This window comes from Oncorhynchus keta, chromosome 36, assembly GCF_023373465.1.
Source record: "Oncorhynchus keta strain PuntledgeMale-10-30-2019 chromosome 36, Oket_V2, whole genome shotgun sequence".
Lineage (NCBI taxonomy): Eukaryota > Metazoa > Chordata > Actinopteri > Salmoniformes > Salmonidae > Oncorhynchus > Oncorhynchus keta.
This window is the reverse complement of record NC_068456.1, coordinates 10,477,689-10,496,168: the sequence shown is the minus strand read 5'-3', so window position 1 is coordinate 10,496,168 and position 18,480 is coordinate 10,477,689. Positions and strand designations below refer to the sequence as shown.

Genomic DNA, 18,480 nt, shown 5'->3' with positions numbered 1-18,480 from the left:
GGATAGAGAGCCGTTTATTATGTTCAACATAGGAGGGCCAAGCACAGGAAGCAGCTCTTTCAGTAGTTTAGTTGGAATAGGGTCCAGTATGCAGCTTGAAGCCATGATTATTTTCATCATTGTGTCAAGAGATATAGTACTAAAACACTTGAGCGTCTCTCTTGATCCTAGGTCCTGGCAGAGTTGTGCAGACTCAGGACAACTGAGCTTTGAAGGAGCACGCAGATTTAAAGAAGAGTCTGTAATTTGCTTTCTAATAATCATAATCTTTTCCTCAAAGAAGTTCATGAATTTATCACTGCTAAAGTGAAAGTCATCCTCTCTTGGGGAATGCTGCTTTTTAGTTAGCTTTGCGACAGTATCAAAAAGGAATTTCGGATTGTTCTTATTTTCCTCAATTAAGTTAGAAAAATAGGATGATCGAGCAGCAGTAAGGGCTCTTCGGTACTGCACGGTACTGTCTTTCCAAGCTAGTCGGAAGACTTCCAGTTTGGTGTGGCGCCATTTCCGTTCCATTTTCTGGAAGCTTGCTTCAGAGCTCGGGTATTTTCTGTGTACCAGGGAGCTAGTTTCTTATGAGAAATGTTTTTAGTTTTTAGGGGTGCAACTGCATCTAGGGTATTGCGCAAGGTTAAATTGAGTTCCTCAGTTAGGTGGGTAACTGATTTTTGTCCTCTGGCGTCCTTGGGTAGACAGAGGGAATCTGGAAGGACATCAAGGAATCTTTGTGTTGTCTGTGAATTTATAGCACGACTTTTGATGTTCCTTGGTTGGGGTCTGAGCAGATTATTTGTTGCAATTGCAAACGTAATAAAATGGTGGTCCGATAGTCCAGGATTATGAGGAAAAACATTAAGATCCACAACATTTATTCCATGGGACAAAACTAGGTCCAGCGTATGACTGTGACAGTGAGTGGGTCCAGAGACATGTTGGACAAAACCCACTGAGTCGATGATGGCTCCGAAAGCCTTTTGGAGTGGGTCTGTGGACTTTTCCATGTGAATATTAAAGTCACCAAAGATTAGAATATTATCTGCTATGACTACAAGGTCCGATAGGAATTCAGGGAACTCAGTGAGAAACGCTGTATATGGCCCAGGAGGCCTGTAAACAGTAGCTATAAAAAGTGATTGAGTAGGCTGCATAGATTTCATGACTAGAAGCTCAAAAGACAAAAACGTCATTTTTTTTTTTTGTAAATTGAAATTTGCTATTGTAAATGTTAGCAACACCTCCGCCTTTGCGGGATGCACGGGGGATATGGTCACTAGTGTAGCCAGGAGGTGAGGCCTCATTTAACACAGTAAATGCATCAGGCTTAAGCCATGTTTCAGTCAGGCCAATCACATCAAGATTATGATCAGTGATTAGTTCATTGACTAGAATTGCCTTTGAAGTAAGGGATCTAACATTAAGTAGCCCTATTTTGAGATGTGAGGTATCATGATCTCTTTCAATAATGACAGGAATGGAGGTGGTCTTTATCCTAGTGAGATTGCTAAGGCGAACACCGCCATGTTTAGTTTTGCCCAACCTAGGTCGAGGCACAGACACGGTCTCAATGGTGATAGCTGAGCTGACTACACTGACTGTGCTAGTGGCAGACTCCACTATGCTGGCAGGCTGGCTAACAGCCTGCTGCCTGGCCTGCACCCTATTTCATTGTGGAGCTAGAGGAGTTAGAGCCCTGTCTATGTTGGTAGATAAGATGAGAGCACCCCTCCAGCTAGAATGGAGTCCGTCACTCCTCAGCAGGTCAGGCTTGGTCCTGTTTGTGGGTGAGTCCCAGAAAGAGGGCCAACTATCTACAAATTCTATCTTTTGGGAGGGGCAGAAAACAGTTTTTCAACCAGCGATTGAGTTGTGAGACTCTGCTGTAGAGCTAATCACTCCCCCTAACTGGGAGGGGGCCAGAGACAATTACTCGATGCCGACACATCTTTCTAGCTGATTTACACGCAGAAGCTATGTTGCGCTTGGTGATCTCTGACTGTTTCATCCTAACATAGTTGGTGCTGACGTGGATAACAATCTCTATACTCTCTACACTCGCCAGTTTTAGCTTTAGCCAGCACCATTTTCAGATTAGCCTTAACGTCGGTAGCCCTGCCCCCTGGTAAACAGTGTATGATCGCTGGATGATTCGTTTTAAGTCGAATACTGCGGGTAATGGAGTCGCCAATGACTAGAGTTTTCAATTTGTCAGAGCTAATGGTGAGAAGCTTCGGCGTCTCAGACCCCGTAACGGGAGGAGTAGAGACCAGAGAAGACTCTGCCTCTGACTCCGACCCGCTGCTTAATGGGGAAAACCGGTTGAAAGTTTCTGTCGACACCGGTTGAGCGTTCCTACAGCATTTCCTTCCAGAAACCGTGAGAAAGCTGTCCGGCTGCGGGGACTGTGCCAGGGGATTTATACTACTATCTGTACTTACTGGTGGCACAGACGCTGTTTCATCCTTTCCTACACTGAAATTACCCTTGCCTAACGATTGCGTCTGAAGCTGGGCTTGTAGCACAGCTATCCTCGCCGTAAGGGGAGTACGGCGACTGCAATTAGAAGGCATCATGTTAATGTTACTACTTAGCTTCGGCTGTTGGAGGTCCTGACGAATCGTGTCCAGATAAAGCGTCCGGAGTGAAAAGTTGAGGGGAAAAAAATAATTAAAAAAGCCTGGGATCGAGCCTGGGTCTGTAGTGGCTCTAGCACTGCAATGCAGTACCTTAGTCCGCAGCGCCACTCGGGAGGCCCAGCAACACAATTTCTTAAAACTTTGGCAAAGGGTCAAGTCTACAAAACTTAGTTCACTCTGTTTGGAACAGAACTGTATTGAGATCAAATGTCTCATTGATGAGTAAATTAACAGAATGTCGGCCAAAATCCATCTCGTTTCATCATCTCCCACTGCCAGCCACTGGGGTTCCTCTCACTACGATATTAAGTAGTGAGTGGGAACGCCAACCGGATACTTCACATTTATACATCCGGAGAAATATCTGTCTCATTGTTCTATCTGTGAACCTAGCCAATGAGAGGGCACATACGTGTTTGAACAATAGTCCATAGAGATGGATAGAGGGCTCATTTTTGTATCTGTGCCATTATAGCGTCTGTAACTGCATGGACAACATCATTGAGGCTATCTCAATTTTAAACTAGTAAATGGTCTTCTTATTCATTTGCTGATTGCTCCCAACTCATAGGAATCCCCACCCAGTTGCCTACTTAAAAATGGTGGAAGCCCTCACTGGCAATGGCATGCTAAAACGGGTCATATCCATGATGAATCCTCTATGTTTATGAAAACAGTCAAAACTCTGATATAAAGTCGTTTTTTTTTCAATGTTACCAAAATGACACGAGAGGCCACTATATCAGTGTATTGGTATCAACCTAGCCATTACGACATTTATATTCAATTAATTATTAGAAAATTACCAAATACATTTTTGTTGAGCAAATTCGACACTCTCTCATTGGCCTCCATACAAAAATGACTCACTTCGTGGGCTTATTTTGGTGGACATATTTTGGTTGGAGTAAAACCTCTCGCATCTCCACATGATATGAAAGTTAAGCGGAAGTGAAGCGGTTTCATTCGGTCGTCACTAGTTATTACAGCCACAAAGTTGTAAACCCCGCCCATTTCTAAAATGTTTTTTAATCAAATCTGGTTTTAAACCTAACCACACTACTAACCTTATGCCTAGCCATAACCTTAAATTAAGACCAAAATGATATATATTTTTTGTTTGTTTCACGATATAGTCAATTTTACTTTGTGGCTGTGGTAACTAGTAACAACCGTTCGTTTCACAGGGAAATTCCTACCCGTCACCTCAGTTTCTAAACCATACGTTGCTGTCACCGTGCGGTGTGCCCCGAAGTATCAGACGCTGTCTACGAACTTTTTCCAGGCTGGGAAACGATACATTAAAACGGAGAAGAAAGCTCCATCGACAGAAGAGCGGGGAAGAAGTGAAGGGGAAACCCTGTAGCACTGGAGGTAAACGAGTTATCGATCCCCTGCTATGTTGGTGTTATTAGGCCGCTCTAGTTCAGTTATTACCCCCAAATCACATATACAAAAAAGTGTAGCTAATGTTAGTTACTGGTAGCTAGTAAAATCTTCTTGCTAACGTTAGAAACAGAGTCAGGCGTTAGCAAGCTAGCTAGGTAATGTAGCTTCTTTAATAATTTGAGGCAGTGTTGCCTTGTCAAAAAGGGCCCCTGCTGATGAGGCAGTCTGTAGTGTAAACTTGTTGGAGTTATTCAGCGACATTGGCAGCCACACCTTTTTCATAGTAAATAGGACGATAACGTTCGCTAGTGTTTAAAAAGTGAAAGTGACTAACGTTAACGTCCCAACTGATACAATCAGATGTTTGAAGAGGGCTTTGATAGTGAAAATTGATCAAATGTAATTACATTAACGTTACTAGCTAACAAACGCTATAGCAGCAGCCAGCGTTTACCGACCGTCAGAATTTGCAACTGCTGTATAATAGCTTAGCTAACTGCTACTCAATCTCTTATGCAAATTACTGTCGTTATTTAGTTAACTATAGTAGCTAGCTACATATGTGTTTATGTACCTTTTTTTTCTCGAAAAATGTATATTCAAATAGGTCATAATGAAAAGGAAACTAAAGTTTCTGGAAATGTATTGCAAACTAGCGAACGTTAGTTATACTTGCCATTCACCAATAGCTTTATTATATGTCAACAGCCAAGCCAAGTCTTCATTCATTGGCTGATTTGCCCATCCAGTAGTTTTTGTTACACCTCACTGATCCAGTATCTCACTTTAATTTCCATAGAGGTGCACAGCTAACAAGATACAGCCTGGCTACAAGTTGCCCAACAGTGTTATTTTAGTTTGATCTTATATGGTCAAAGTATCACCATCTCAAGTATTGATATTAGTCATTCATTCTTAATTTTTTTCCTTACAGCGATCATGTTAGGCGAACGCCGCAATGGAAACCTGCTTGTCCAGCTGGGCCCGAAGCTACAGGCCTACCCAGAGGAGTTGATCCGGCAGCGGCGGACTCATGATGGCCAGACAGAGTACCTGATCCGCTGGTGCTTGCTGGCCATAGACGACGGTAGTGGCTCAGGTGGAGGGAGCAATGAGACAGGAGGAGAAGGGGGAAGCAGTTCAGGGGTGGGCGGTTCAACCTCAGGCGAGAGCAAGACGGAGAACATCCTGATGTGGATGTCAATGGAGGACGTCTACGCCAACTGCCCCACGCTGCTGGGCAAGCGCAAGGCAGATGCCCAGCGGCCCCTCCAGGAGGCAGAGGAGAGGCCCGGCGGAGATTTCCCTAATGATGTCACCTTTGATGAGGTGGAGCTCTCTGACATGAAGGACGATGTCAAGAACTTGGTCAGGAGGGCCCGCAAGCAGATGACCAAGAAGAGCGACTTTGCCATCAGCATCACACACACCATCCATGTGCTGAGTGCCTACGCCAGCATCGGCTCACTGGTGGGTGTCTTCAAGGAGACGGGTGCCCTGGACCTGCTCATGGAGCTGCTCTGCAACAAGGAGCAACAAACCCGCAGAAGTGCTGGGAAGATGCTCCGGGCTCTGGCCTCTCATGACGCAGGTATGGTGGGGCTTTGATAATTTCATTCTTATACTGTTCCAGTGTCAGCCATATTGGAAAATAGAGTAGAGAGACTGAGACGTGGTGGTAATACATTCTATACTTATCACCTTCCTTTCAATATAGACCACTGATCTTAACTGACAAGACAGAAAAAGCAGGCTTACTAGTAGGCTAGGCAGTGTTTCTGCCCTCTTGCTTTCACCTAGACGGTCCTTTACCACTATTAATATTTCTTTATCACTGATGAGCTGTGAAAAGGGGAAATGTTTTGTGTAGTCTACTTACTATGTGAGGACTTGGCCCCTGTCTGTTTTACATCTGCACACTGATTCTGTAGTCTGTTTATTAGTTAGGCTATGATACCTGATGTTTTTGGTGTGTTGGTGTGAAACATGACCCATCTGCCTGGAGTTCCACTCCCCTTACTATCCAAAACACGTTTATAGTGCAGGACACAGTTTATTTTCGGTTACGCAGTTTGTTTAGTGTGGTTGTTTATTGGATAACTGAGCATGTGCTGCAATGTAAAACACAGACCCCTATTAGGTAAATCAGTCACTACGTATGTGTAATATTCGTCTGTAAGCATCATTGACCTGAATAATGGTATTTCTGCATGACTCGTAGCTTTATTTGCCAAAAAAGGGCTTAAATTCTTGATTTAGCCACTAGTTAATATCTCTTTAGCTTTAGTGTTCCTAGCATTTTCTATTGTCATTGACTGACAACACTTCCCATTTTAATTTTGAAATTGAGATTCTGTGGGCAATGGTAAGCCTAATTAGCAGGTTGGCATTTATTGTCATGAATCTTGCCCTGAATGTAGCTCTGCAAGAAGGTCCACTAGCTGGCACAGCCACTATGTCATAAAATCTTATTTTAAAGCTAAACTTAACCCTAACCACACTGCTAACCCTAATGCCTAACCTTAAATTCAGACCAAAAAGCTTGTTTTGGTTTTCCTGAATTTTTACAATATAGCCAAATTTGACTCTGCAGCTTGCCCATCTAGCGGAAATTGCTCAGTTCTGCCTCCAAGGGCAAGATTTATGACAACGCACATCATCCTGCACCTAACTATGGGAACCTGTGTAGTGAGTAGAAGTTGACCGATTAATCGGAATGACCGATTTAATTAGGGCCAATTTCAAGTTTTCATAACAATCGGAAATCTGTATTTTTGGATACCTATTTGGCCGATTAAAAAAATAAAAAATAATAATAATAATAATTTTAAAAAAGCATGTATATATATTTTTTACACTTTTATTTAACTAGGCAAGTCAGTTAAGAACACTTTCTTATTGTCAATGACGGCCTAGGAACAGTGGGTTAACTGCCTTGTTCAGGGGCAGAATGACAGATTTGTACCTTGTCAGCTCGGGGATTCAATCTTGCAACCTTACAGTTAACTAGTCCAACGCTCGAACCACCTGCCTCTCATTGCACTCCACGAGGAGCCTGCCTGTTACGCGAATGCAGTAAGAAGCCAAGGTAAGTTATAAAAAAAACAATCAATCATAATCACTAGTTAACTACACATGGCTAGTGGCTAAAAGTGAAATATGTAAGAAAGCTAACGTTTCAGTTCCTTGCTCAGAACATGAGAACATATGAAAGCTGGTGGTTCCTTTTAACATGAGTCTTCAATATTCCCAGGTAAGAAGTTTTAGGTTGTAGTTATTATAGGAATTATAGGACTATTTCTCTCTATACCATTTGTATTTCATTAACCTTTGACTATTGGATGTTCTTATAGGCACTTTAGTATTGCCAGTGTAACAGTATAGCTTCTGTCCCTCTCCTCGCTCCTCCCTGGGCTCGAACCAGCAACACAACGACAACAGCCACCATCGAAGCAGCGTTACCCATGTAGAGCAAGGGGAACAACTACTAGAAGGCTCAGAGCGAGTGACTTTTGAAATGCTATTAGTGCGCACTAACTAGCTAGCCATTTCACTTCGGTTATACCAGCCTCATCTCGGGAGTTGATAGGCTTGAAGTCATAAACAGCGTAATGCTTGACGCACAACGAAGAGCTGCTGGGAAAATGCACGAAAGTGCTGTTTGAATGAATGTTTACGCGCCTGCTTCTGCCTACCACCGCTCAGTCAGATACTTAGATACTTGTGTGCTTGTATGCTCAGTCAGATTATATGCAACGCAGGACACGCTAGATAATATCTAGTAATATCATCAACCATGTGTAGTTAACTAGTGATTATGATTGATTGTTTTTTATAAGATAAGTTTAATGCTAGCTAGAAACTTACCTTGACTTACTGCATTCGCGTAACAGGCAGTCTCCTTGTGGAGTGCAACGAGAGAGAGGCAGGTCGTTATTGCGTTAGACTAGTTAACTGTAAGGTTTCAAGATTTATCGGTCGACCTCTAATCTCTACCGCTCCTGCTGTCTCTAGAGAGTTGAAAACAGCAGGCCTGGGACAGGTAGCACGTCCGGTGAACAGGTCAGGGTTCCATAGCAGCAGGCAGAACAATTGAAACTGGAGCAGCAGCACGACCAGGTGGACTGGGGACAACAAGGAGTCATCAGGCCAGGTAGCCCTGAGGCATGGTCCTAGGGCTCAGGTCCAGATAGAGAGGGCTCGGGTCCAGAGAGAGAGAGAGAGTACTTAAATTCACACAGGACGCCGGATAAGAGGAGAAATACTCCACATATAGCAGACTGACCCTAGCACCCCGACACATAAACTACTGCAGCATAAATACTGGAGGCTGAGACAGGAGGGGTAGGTAGACACTGTGGCCCCATCCGACGATACCCCCGGACCGGGCCAAACAGGCAGGATATAACCCCACCCACTTTGCCAAAGCACAGCCCCCACACCAGTAGAGGGATATCTTCAACCACCAACTTACCATCACGAGACAAGGTCAAGTATAGCCCACAAAGATCTCCGCCACGGCACAACCCAAGGAGGGGCGCCACCCCAGACAGGAAGATCACGTCAGTGACTCAACCCACTCAAGTGACGCACCCCTCCTAGGGACGGCATGGAAGAGCACCAGTAAGCCAGTGACTCAGCCCCTGTAATAGGGTTAGCGGCAGAGAATCCCAGTGGAGAGGGGAACCGGCCAGGCAGAGACAGCAAGGGTGGTTCGTTGCTCCAGTGCATTTCTGTTCACCTTCACACTCCTGGGCCAGACTACACTCAATCATAGGACCTACTGAAGAAATTAGTCTTCAAAATAGACATAAAGGTTCAGACCGAGTCTGCGTCTCTCACATGGGTAGGCAGGCCATTCCATAAAAATGGAGCTCTATAGGAGAAAGCCCTGCCTCTAGCTGCTTAGAAATTCTAGGGACAGTTAGGAGGCCTGCATCTTGTGACCGTAGCGTACGTGTATGTATGTACGGCAGGACCAAATCGGAAAGATGGGTAGGAGCAAGCCCATGTAATGCTTTGTAGGTTAGCTGTAAAACTTTGAAATCCTCCTTTGCCTTAACAGGAAGCCAGTGTAGCGAGGTTAGCACTGGAGTAATATGATCAAATGTTTTGGTTCTAGTCAAGATTCTAGAAAAACATTAAGATTTAAGGAGGAGTCTGTGATTTGCTTTCTAATGATCATGATCTTTTTCTCAAAGAAGTTCATGAGTTTATCACTGCTGAAGTGAAAGCCATCTTCTCATGAGGAATGCTGCTTTTTAGTTAGTTTTGCGACAGTATCAAAAATACATTTTGGCTTGTTCTTATTTTCCTCAATTAAGTTGGAGAAATAGGATGATCGAGCAGCAGTGTGGGCTCTTCGATACTGCATGTCTGTCTTTATACAGACACTCGATACTGTCTTTCCAAGCTAGTCAGAAGACTTCCGTTTATGTGGCCTCCCGGGTGGCGCAGTGGTTAAGGGCGCTGTACTGCAGCGCCAGCTGTGCCATCAGAGTCCCTGGGTTCGCGCCCAGGCTCTGTCGTAACCGGCCGCGACCGGGAGGTCTGCACAATTGGCCTAGCGTTGGCCTCTCCCAACGAGCTCGGGAGAGGCGAAGGTGGAGCCAGGCGTCCTTCAAAACATGACCTGCCTAACCGCGCTCCTTAACACCCGCCAGCTTAACCCGGAAGCTAGCCGCACCAATGTGTTGGAGGAAACACCGTCCAACTGGTGCCATAGGCAGGCTGCAGGCACCGGCCCGCCACAAGGTGCAATGAGCTAGAGTGAGCTAGAGTGCAATGAGCTAAATGAAGCCCCATCTGCCAAACCCTCCCCTAACACGGACGATGCTGGGCCAATTGTGCGCAATCCTTTGGGTCCATGGCCGGTTGTGGAAAACCTGGGAATGAACCCAGGTATAGCACTGCGATGCAGTGTCACTAGGGAGGCCAAAATAAAAAAAAATATGAAGATCTGAATGCGTGTGCTCTGCTGTCTTGTATAGAATTGTCTCTTGGTTTCTGTACATTTTTAATTCCCTCTCCTTAGGCTATGAGGCTCACAATCTTGTGGAATTTTATTCGATGTAACTCCTATCAGGAAGGGCTGAGACCTTAGACATGACGCTAAGGGCAGCTCTGCATTCCCGTCAGTGTCTGTCACTGACTGATGTTTGTTTTCATTGCTGAGCCCTGTTGAGGAAATGCGTGAGTACACAGGAGATCTCTTGAACCCTGTCTGTGTTTACACTTTTGACATATTCTGAGGTGAATGGGAGCTGATATGGTTGTAAAGGCTTTTGCTTTGTCACAAAGGTTGCATTTTCACTAATTGGTCTTTTGACCAATAAGGTCAGCTCTGAAAAATATTTGATGTGAAAAGATCTGATGTGATTGGGTGAAAGACCAATTAGTGGAAAACATAATTGGGCTGCCTGTAATCCTAGTCACACACTTCTGCACTTAAATATATTTGTTCACATGGATTTCTTGGTGCGAGTGCAAAAACAAAGCACATCATTTTAAGTACTATTACCACGCCAGGATTTTAGGTTGTCTTGTAAGTGCAAATTGAGTGAAACTGAAATGTATTGTTAATCAGGTGATTAAGATGATTAAGCTCTGGTATATCTCAACTCTCCTGGGACAGTGGTAACCACCTCATTAGATACTAGATGACAATTTTGCTTAATGTTTAAATACCCATTTAAAAAAATTTTTTTTTTTAAAAATTCCACTTCAATTCTTAATGAAGAATAATGGTTCTATTACGTATGTATGACCATTAGAGCCGGGTGAATAAGTTTTATCTACTGCAGTCATATACCCTTGAAAGTGCCTCGGGTACGGCATGTTTTTTTATGTCTAGGGGAAACTACAGCTTTTTAAATGCCAACACGAAACCTTCTCTGGAGATGGTTTTGAAGCGCCGCTGAATGGGCATTTTACTTGTTTGTAAAATAAGGCCGCTTCTGAAGCGGGGCCGACGTCCATCACTAGGTGACCAGAACTGTCAATCAAATAATCTTGAGCTACCTACGCATTGCCTGCCTGCAGACCAGACCTAAAAAAGTACTTTGAAAGTCGTGAGATAATACTTAGTTGAAAGAAAACACATCTTCTGTTATTTTTGGAATGGAGGAGACTGTACTGTACTTCTGAGAACACAAACACTCACATCTTTCATAGCAAGTTAGCAAATAACTGAGGGAGAGGGGAGGGGCACAGTAGAAGCAGGCCGGCCACCAGGCAGACAGTTAGAACCGTGCACTAGGGCTGTCTATCGGCAATCAAACGCTGTATCTCGCAATGGAATGCTGTATTTTGCAATTAATTGGCTTGCAATGTCTCAATGTCATCATTGAATAGGCTAGGATATTCTACATGCAACATTCTACATCTCGTAACATTAGCGTCGAAAAAGTGCAGGCGGGCCAGCTGTACTGTGATTTTAAATTGTGTGTGTGGGGGGTGATGTTTTCTTAATGTTTCTTAATGTTAAGGATCCCAATTTTATTTAAATATTCGCACCGCTAATACTAGGTGTCATGACAGACCAACCAGTGAAAGCTCAGAGGGGGAGAGAGCACGAGGGAGAGTGTGTCCACATAAAATAACAATGGTGCTTCTGTCTTCCCCCAGGGAGCCGTGCCTATGTGCTCCTGTCACTCAGCCAGCAGGACGGTATTGAGCAGCACATGGACTTTGACAATCGCTACACCCTCCTGGAGCTGTTTGCAGAGACCACCTCCTCTGAGGAGCATGGCATCTCTTTTGAGGGAATCCACCTCCCTCAGGTAGCTACCAAATCACATTCTATGTCTATGTACAGTACCTTTACTCACCAATGTGTTCCTACATGTACCTCTAGATCAGGGCACGCCAACCCTGCTCCTGGAGAGTTACTGCCCTGTAGGTTTTCACTCCAACCATGTTCCTGGAGAGCTAGCGTCCTGTAGGTTTTCACTCCAACCATGTTCCTGGAGAGTTACTGCCCTGAAGGTTTTCACTCCAACCATGTTCCTGGAGAGCTAGCGTCCTGTAGGTTTTCATTCCAACCATGTTCCTGGAGAGCTAGCGTCCTGTAGGTTTTCACTCGAACCCTGTTCCTGGAGAGTTACTGCCCTGTAGGTTTTCACTCCAACCATGTTCCTGGAGAGCTAGCGTCCTGTAGGTTTTCACTCCAACCATGTTCCTGGAGAGCTAGCGTCCTGTAGGTTTTCACTCCAACCATGTTCCTGGAGAGTTACTGCCCTGTAGGTTTTCACTCCAACCATGTTCCTGGAGAGCTACTGCCCTGTAGGGTTTCACTCCAACCATGTTCCTGGAGAGCTACTGCCCTGTAGGTTTTCACTCCAACCATGTTCCTGGAGAGCTACTGCCCTGTAGGTTTTCACTCCAACCATGTTCCTGGAGAGCTACTGCCCTGTAGGTTTTCACTCCAACCATGTTCCTGGAGAGCTACTGCCCTGTAGGTTTTCGCTCCAACCTGAATCTAACGCACTTGATTTGAATAATTAGCTGGTTGATAAGCTGAATCAGCTTATTTACAACTGGAGTTGGAGCGAAAACCAACTGGAGGGTAGCTGGAGGGTAGCTGTCCAGGAACTGAGTTGGAGAACCCTGTCCAAGATCAAACCAGTAAATGACCTATTGCTAAGATGGAATGTGACGTTTCCCGTGTGCTCCAGATCCCAGGGAAGCTACTGTTCTCCCTGGTGAAGCGGTACCTGTGTGTGACGTCCCTGATGGACAAGCTCAACACGGCAGGGGTGGAGTCAAGCTCTGAGCGGCAAGACGCACCAGGCTCCTCCTCAGGGGCAGGCCACCAGCCAGAGAACCTACGTGTCCAGCGAGAGTTTGAGTTCACCATGGCCATGGCTAACCTCATCTCTGAGCTGGTTCACGTCATGGGCTGGGACCACAACCGGCAACCGCCAAAGTCCAGCAGCCTGGCCCAGGGCAGGGCCTGCGGAGAGGACCAGGAGGACGTGCCGCCCCGCCGCATGCTGCGCTCCATATTCCAGCCCCGCTTCTCTGCCTCTGCCTTTCCTGTCTTTACCACCTCAAGCATGGAAGCCACAACACCACCCAAGAAGAAGACCGGCAGCGGCTTCAGGACACGCACAGACTTTGCCAGCCGCTCTGCTTACGTGGAATACGTGCAGGACAACCTGAAGAGCGGCATGTTGGTCCGTATGCTGGAGGACTATGAGGAAGTCAGCACTGGTGATGAGGGGGACTTCCGCTACAGTAACGACGGCTCGCCACCAGTGCAGGTACAAAACATCACACCTGGTATCAGCACACAGCTGGCTCCTGAGATCTGATTAAGGGTTTAGAGTGATGACGGAGTTACAAAAACTTTAATTAACAATATAAGCTCACATTTGCTTCAATGTGATTGGCTTATTGCGGCCTGCTTCTTTTTGTGGGCACAGGTGTACTGGAACTCCCTATCTCGGACCTACTGGGTGCACTGGCACATGGTTGAGATCATGGCCGCGGGCACCAGTGGACAGGGTGAGAAAGACGTCCAGGAGAAGGCCTCCTCCCTGACTGAGACCATCAAGCTAACGGCTGGTAAGAGGGGGTCTTCTGCACCCACAGACTCGCACTTAAGTAAGTGACTTTCAACAATAGCGTGGCTCCGAAAGCATCAAGGCACATGAACGTTGAGCCCTAATGCACTTGCAGGTTATTCTGTAATCTCAACAAAATGCCCAAATATTGTTTTATTAGTAACTGTCTAATATTGTTGGTGTTGTGCTCCCTTGTATGTAGTGAGTCAGACATTCTTCTCCAAGCCTCCTGGTGGGCTGTACTCGTTGCCTTACCTGGCTGAGGGGCTGCATGCTGATGGCGCCACCCTGAGCCGGGCTGAGTGGTGGGAAGTGCTCTTCTTCATCAAGAAGCTGGAACCAAAGCAACAGCAGGAGATCAACAACATCCTACGTCAGAGCCTCGATGAACAGGCAAGTGTCCATCACTCCATCCTCCCCTCTGTCTTCAAACCCCTTACTCTCTAATCTAATCATTCTTCCTGTTCTTTTCATGACTCTCAGCCCCCATGCAAGTTGACCATAGATTTAATGTTTTTTGACTTGCTTCTCTCTGCTTTGTCAGATGTCAGACGCAGATGAGGCCACTCTTATTCGGCTGTCGGTGCCAGGCGAGGTGGCCCGTAAGTTGCTCCACTACCTGAAGCAGACCCTGCAGAACTCGTGTCTGTGGGACCTGCTCTGCTCCCACTCCTTCTCTAAACACTACATGCGGCGCGGTGGGGGAGGCCTGGAGGATGACGAGCTGCTGCCCGACGGCTGCCCGGGCTCTTCTGGCCTAGGAGGACAGGGCACCTCTTCATCTGCTGGCACTGCTTCCTCCTCCTCTGTCATGGGCTCATTTTCTAAGAAGCCTAAGAAGGAGAGTCCTACAGACTATATCTCTGACACCGAGTCTGAATTGCCCATGGAAGAGTCTAACTACTCAGAAGACCTGGAGGAGAAGATGAAAGGTGTGGCAGTCAGTGTGTTTGAGCTTTGTTTGTTTTTTCATTTGGAAAACTACCTCTAGCTGTAGCCAACACCTTTTTTCCATTGAAAGACAAGTGAAACCATTTTTGTTGTTGTAGCAAAATATTTTGCAATGTGAAAATGAAAACGAGTGTTTATTTGACAAATTCAGGTAGATCCCTCTCAATTTCAGTCCATTTGCTTCCGTTTGGTTCCTAGTGAATACACCCCAGGATACAGGATGATTTACTTCATGACAGCCATTCTTACTCTAACATGCTTTGCCTTGTGTTTTCCCCACCAGTGTTCAACAACTCCAAGGTGCAGGGCAAGAAGACTGCCCTGGAGAAGCTTGGGGAGGTGGTGGACATCATGAAGAAGAGTGGCTCAGATCCAGTCCAGCAGCTGGCTGGAATCAAGTTTATCACCAAGGTCCTAGAGGACGAGGGGCCTCAGGAAAGGAGCACCCTCAGGACAGACGCTGTCCAGACCATCCGGTAAGGCTGCTGCCTGCACACTTCCTCTCTTATAGGGTCACATTTGACATTTGTGTCCTCCCAACATGATCTTTGACTTTTCTCTGCCCTCCTCCCTCCCCACAGGGATAAAGTCCTGAAGCTTGTGGTCGACATGCTGTGTGGGCAGCCCAAGGAGAATGTGGTCAGCACCCTGCGTCTCACCCGCACCCTCATGGTCAAGTACGAGTGGAGGGTCTCCTTTGCCACGGAGGGGGGCGTCAAAGCCATCCTCTCTTGTATGCAGGAATACCCCACTGTTCCACAGATCCAGCAAGTTGCCCTGGCGGTGAGTTCCCAATCACTTTGTTGTGAGTTGTTTTTACTCCCGCCAGTTATGTAATCTAGCTAGATTTCTTACGCAGTTTTAGGGGATGACAAGTAATGACAACTCTATAGCTGTAAAATAGAAGCTTTCTATCATGTTTCTGTCCACGATTGATTTCTTCCCTCCGCTCTAGACTCTGATGGTCGTCACAGGCGCCAGTAAGTATAACCTTAGCAGCATGAGCAGCTGCTGTCTTCCTCTTTCTGAGTCTGCCACACCCATGATGCTCGGAGTCTTTGCCAGTATTGGCTCTGCCACCCCCGAGGGCTCCAAGGGACTGCTGGCTGCCATCCCTGCTGCCATTGAACTGATGCTCAACACACCTGGGTATGTCATTTGCACCTCGACCGGCTCTCAAAGGGAATGTTAACATGCCCAACTCCTATAATGAGACTGCTTTTGTTACAGTAGAGGCTAAGGGATATCTGCTCTCTCTCTCCTACCAGGTGTATGTTGTCGGTAAGGAACGGTCTGTTGGTGATCATCATGCTGATCTCTAGTAGTAAGAGCCTGGCGGAGCAGCTGGTGGCCTGTGATGTCAGCACCGTGCTCAAGAAGTGCCTCGCGGCGTCGCGGCCAGAGAAATGGCTGGCCATCATCGCCCTCAACCACATCTCCATGGACCACAAGCTGGAGAAAAAAGGTGCGATTTCACTGCTCATCTGAACACACTCCTCAATACGTGCTGAGTTACGGTTATGTATAGGTGTGCAACTAGCCAGCTAGGAACATGAGCTTTTTCTGCCACGCCTCTTGTATTACTATGATAGTTCCTTCTAACAATAAATAACAAAGAAAATATGACATCCCTTTCTTATGGGCTTATGTCCCAATGTGGACAACAGGGTTTTTTCGGGATCAAACTTGGGTTTTGGTGTTGGTTGTGGTGGGGGGCATGGCCATTTTAGAGGCTCTCCTGTTGGCCACAGTAATAGAATTTTGCTGTTTTAAAGCCAATTTCATGAAATTCTACACATTTTGCCATGAGACAGAGAAATTTGCTGTAAAATACAATTTCCTGCAATTCCACACTTTGCCATGAGGCTGAGAGGAAAATGTGCAGTTTTAAAGCAAATTTCCTGCAATTCTACACTTTTTGCCATGGCTATCAGAGTGACTCAAACATTAAAGCAAAATCAAGGGGGCCCTATGCCATGACAAAAATACTACAATTTGGGATTCTCCCTGACTGTCTAGCTTTTATTTTGGTGATTTTCCTGGAGAGAAGTGGCTTCTTTGCTTCCCTTCTTGACACCAGACCATCCTCCAAAAGTCTTTGCCTCACTGTGCGTGCAGATTAGAGGTCGACCGATTAATCGGAATGGCCGATTAATTAGGGCCGATTTCAAGTTCTCATACCAATCGGAAATCGGTATTTTTGGGCGCCGATTTCCGATTTTTATTTTTTGTATACCTTTTATTTAACTAGGCAAGTCAGTTAAGAACGCATTCTTATTTTCAATGACGGCCTAGGAACTGTGGGTTAACTGCCTTGTTCAGGGGCAGAACGACAGATTTTCACCTTGTCAGCACAGGGGTCCAATCTTGCAACCGCACAGTTAACTAGTCCAACGCTCTAACCATTGCACTCCACGAGTAGCCTGCCTGTTACGCGAATGCAGTAGAAGCCAAGGTAAATAGCTAGCTAGCATTCAACTTATATTATAAAAAACAAATCATAATCACTAGTTATAACTACTAATCCAGTTTAGTAGGCAATATTAACCAGGTGAAATTGTGTCATTTCTCTTGTGTTCATTGCACGCAGAGGCAGGGTATATGCAACAGTTTGGGCTGCCTGGCTCATTGCGAACTAATTTGCCAGAATTTTACGTAATTATGAGATGCATTGAAGGTTGTGCAATGTAACAAGAATATTTAGACTTAGGGATGCCACCCATTAGATAAAATACCGAACGGTTCCATATTTCACTGAAATAATAAACGTTTTGTTTTCGAAATGATAGTTTCCGGATTCGATCATATTACTGACCAAAGGCTCGTATTTCTGTGTGTTATTACGTTATAATTAAGTCTGATTTGACAGAGCAGTCTGACTGAGCAGCAGCTGGCCCGTAATCATTCATTCAAACAGCACTTTCGTGCGTTTTGCCAGCAGCTCTTCGCAAGCACAGCGCTGTTTATGACTTCATGCCTATCAGCCTAATGGCTGGTGTAACAGATGTGAAATGGCTAGCTCGTTAGCTGGGTGTGCGCTAATACTGTTTCAAACTTAACTTGCTTTTAGATTTGGAGTAGTTATTCCCCTTGCGCTGCAAGGGCCGCGGCTTTTGTGGAGCGATGGGTAACGATGCTTCGAGGGTGGCTGTTGTCGATGTGTTCCTGGTTCGAGCCCAGGTAGGGGCAAGGAGGGGGACGGAAGCTATACTGTTACACCGGCAATACTATAGTGCCTATAAGAACATCCAATAGTCAAAGGTATATGAAATACAAATGGTATAGAGAGAAATAGTCCTATAAATACTATATTAACTACAACCTAAAACGTCTTACCTTGGAATATGGAAGTCTCATGTTAAAAGGAACCACCAACTTTCATATGTTCTCATGTTCTGAGCAAGGAACTGAAACGTTAGCTTTTTTACATGGCACATATTTTACATGGCACACATTTTTACATGGCACATATTACTTTCTTCTCCAACACTTTGTTTTTGCATGATTTAAACCAAATTGAACATTTTTCATTATTTATTTGAGGCTAAATAGATTTTATTGATGTTTTATATTAAGTTAAAATTAGTGTTTATTCAGTATTGTTGTAATTGTCATTATTACAAATAAAACAAAATGCCCGATTAAAAAAAAAAATCGTTAGCGGCTTTTATTGGTCCTCCAATAATCGGTATCAGTATCGGCGTTGAAAAATCATAATCGGTCGACCTCTAGTGCAGATGCACTCACACCTGCCTGCTGCCATTCCTGAGCAAGCTCTGTACTGGTGGTGCCCCGATCCCACAGCTGAATCAACTTTAGGAGATGGTCCTGGCACTTGCTGGACTTTCTTAGGTGCCCTGAATCCTTCTTCACAACAATTGAACCACTCTCCTTGAAGTTCTTGATGATCTGATGAATGGTTGATTTAGGTGCAATCTTAC

General features: G+C 45.3%; 1 protein-coding gene across 4 annotated transcripts in view; it reads left to right on the top strand.

The window, feature by feature from the left end:
* Window positions 1-3,683: 3,683 nt before the first annotated feature.
* LOC118369395 (cullin-9-like) overlaps window positions 3,684-18,480 on the top strand; it is a 70,737-nt gene continuing 55,940 nt past the window's right edge. Inside the window, exons 1-11 of one of the 4 annotated variants that reach the window (XM_052498451.1) lie at window positions 3,684-4,007; window positions 4,957-5,613; window positions 11,649-11,803; window positions 12,698-13,285; window positions 13,448-13,628; window positions 13,791-13,981; window positions 14,133-14,520; window positions 14,823-15,015; window positions 15,121-15,322; window positions 15,495-15,688; window positions 15,808-16,004. In XM_052498451.1, coding sequence (XP_052354411.1) covers window positions 4,962-5,613; window positions 11,649-11,803; window positions 12,698-13,285; window positions 13,448-13,628; window positions 13,791-13,981; window positions 14,133-14,520; window positions 14,823-15,015; window positions 15,121-15,322; window positions 15,495-15,688; window positions 15,808-16,004 — 2,941 coding nt within the window. In that variant the 5' untranslated portion in view covers window positions 3,684-4,007; window positions 4,957-4,961. The remainder of the gene's footprint in view (window positions 4,008-4,956; window positions 5,614-11,648; window positions 11,804-12,697; window positions 13,286-13,447; window positions 13,629-13,790; window positions 13,982-14,132; window positions 14,521-14,822; window positions 15,016-15,120; window positions 15,323-15,494; window positions 15,689-15,807; window positions 16,005-18,480) is intronic. The other 3 variants (XM_052498448.1, XM_052498450.1, XM_052498449.1) reach the window with 3 other exon arrangements.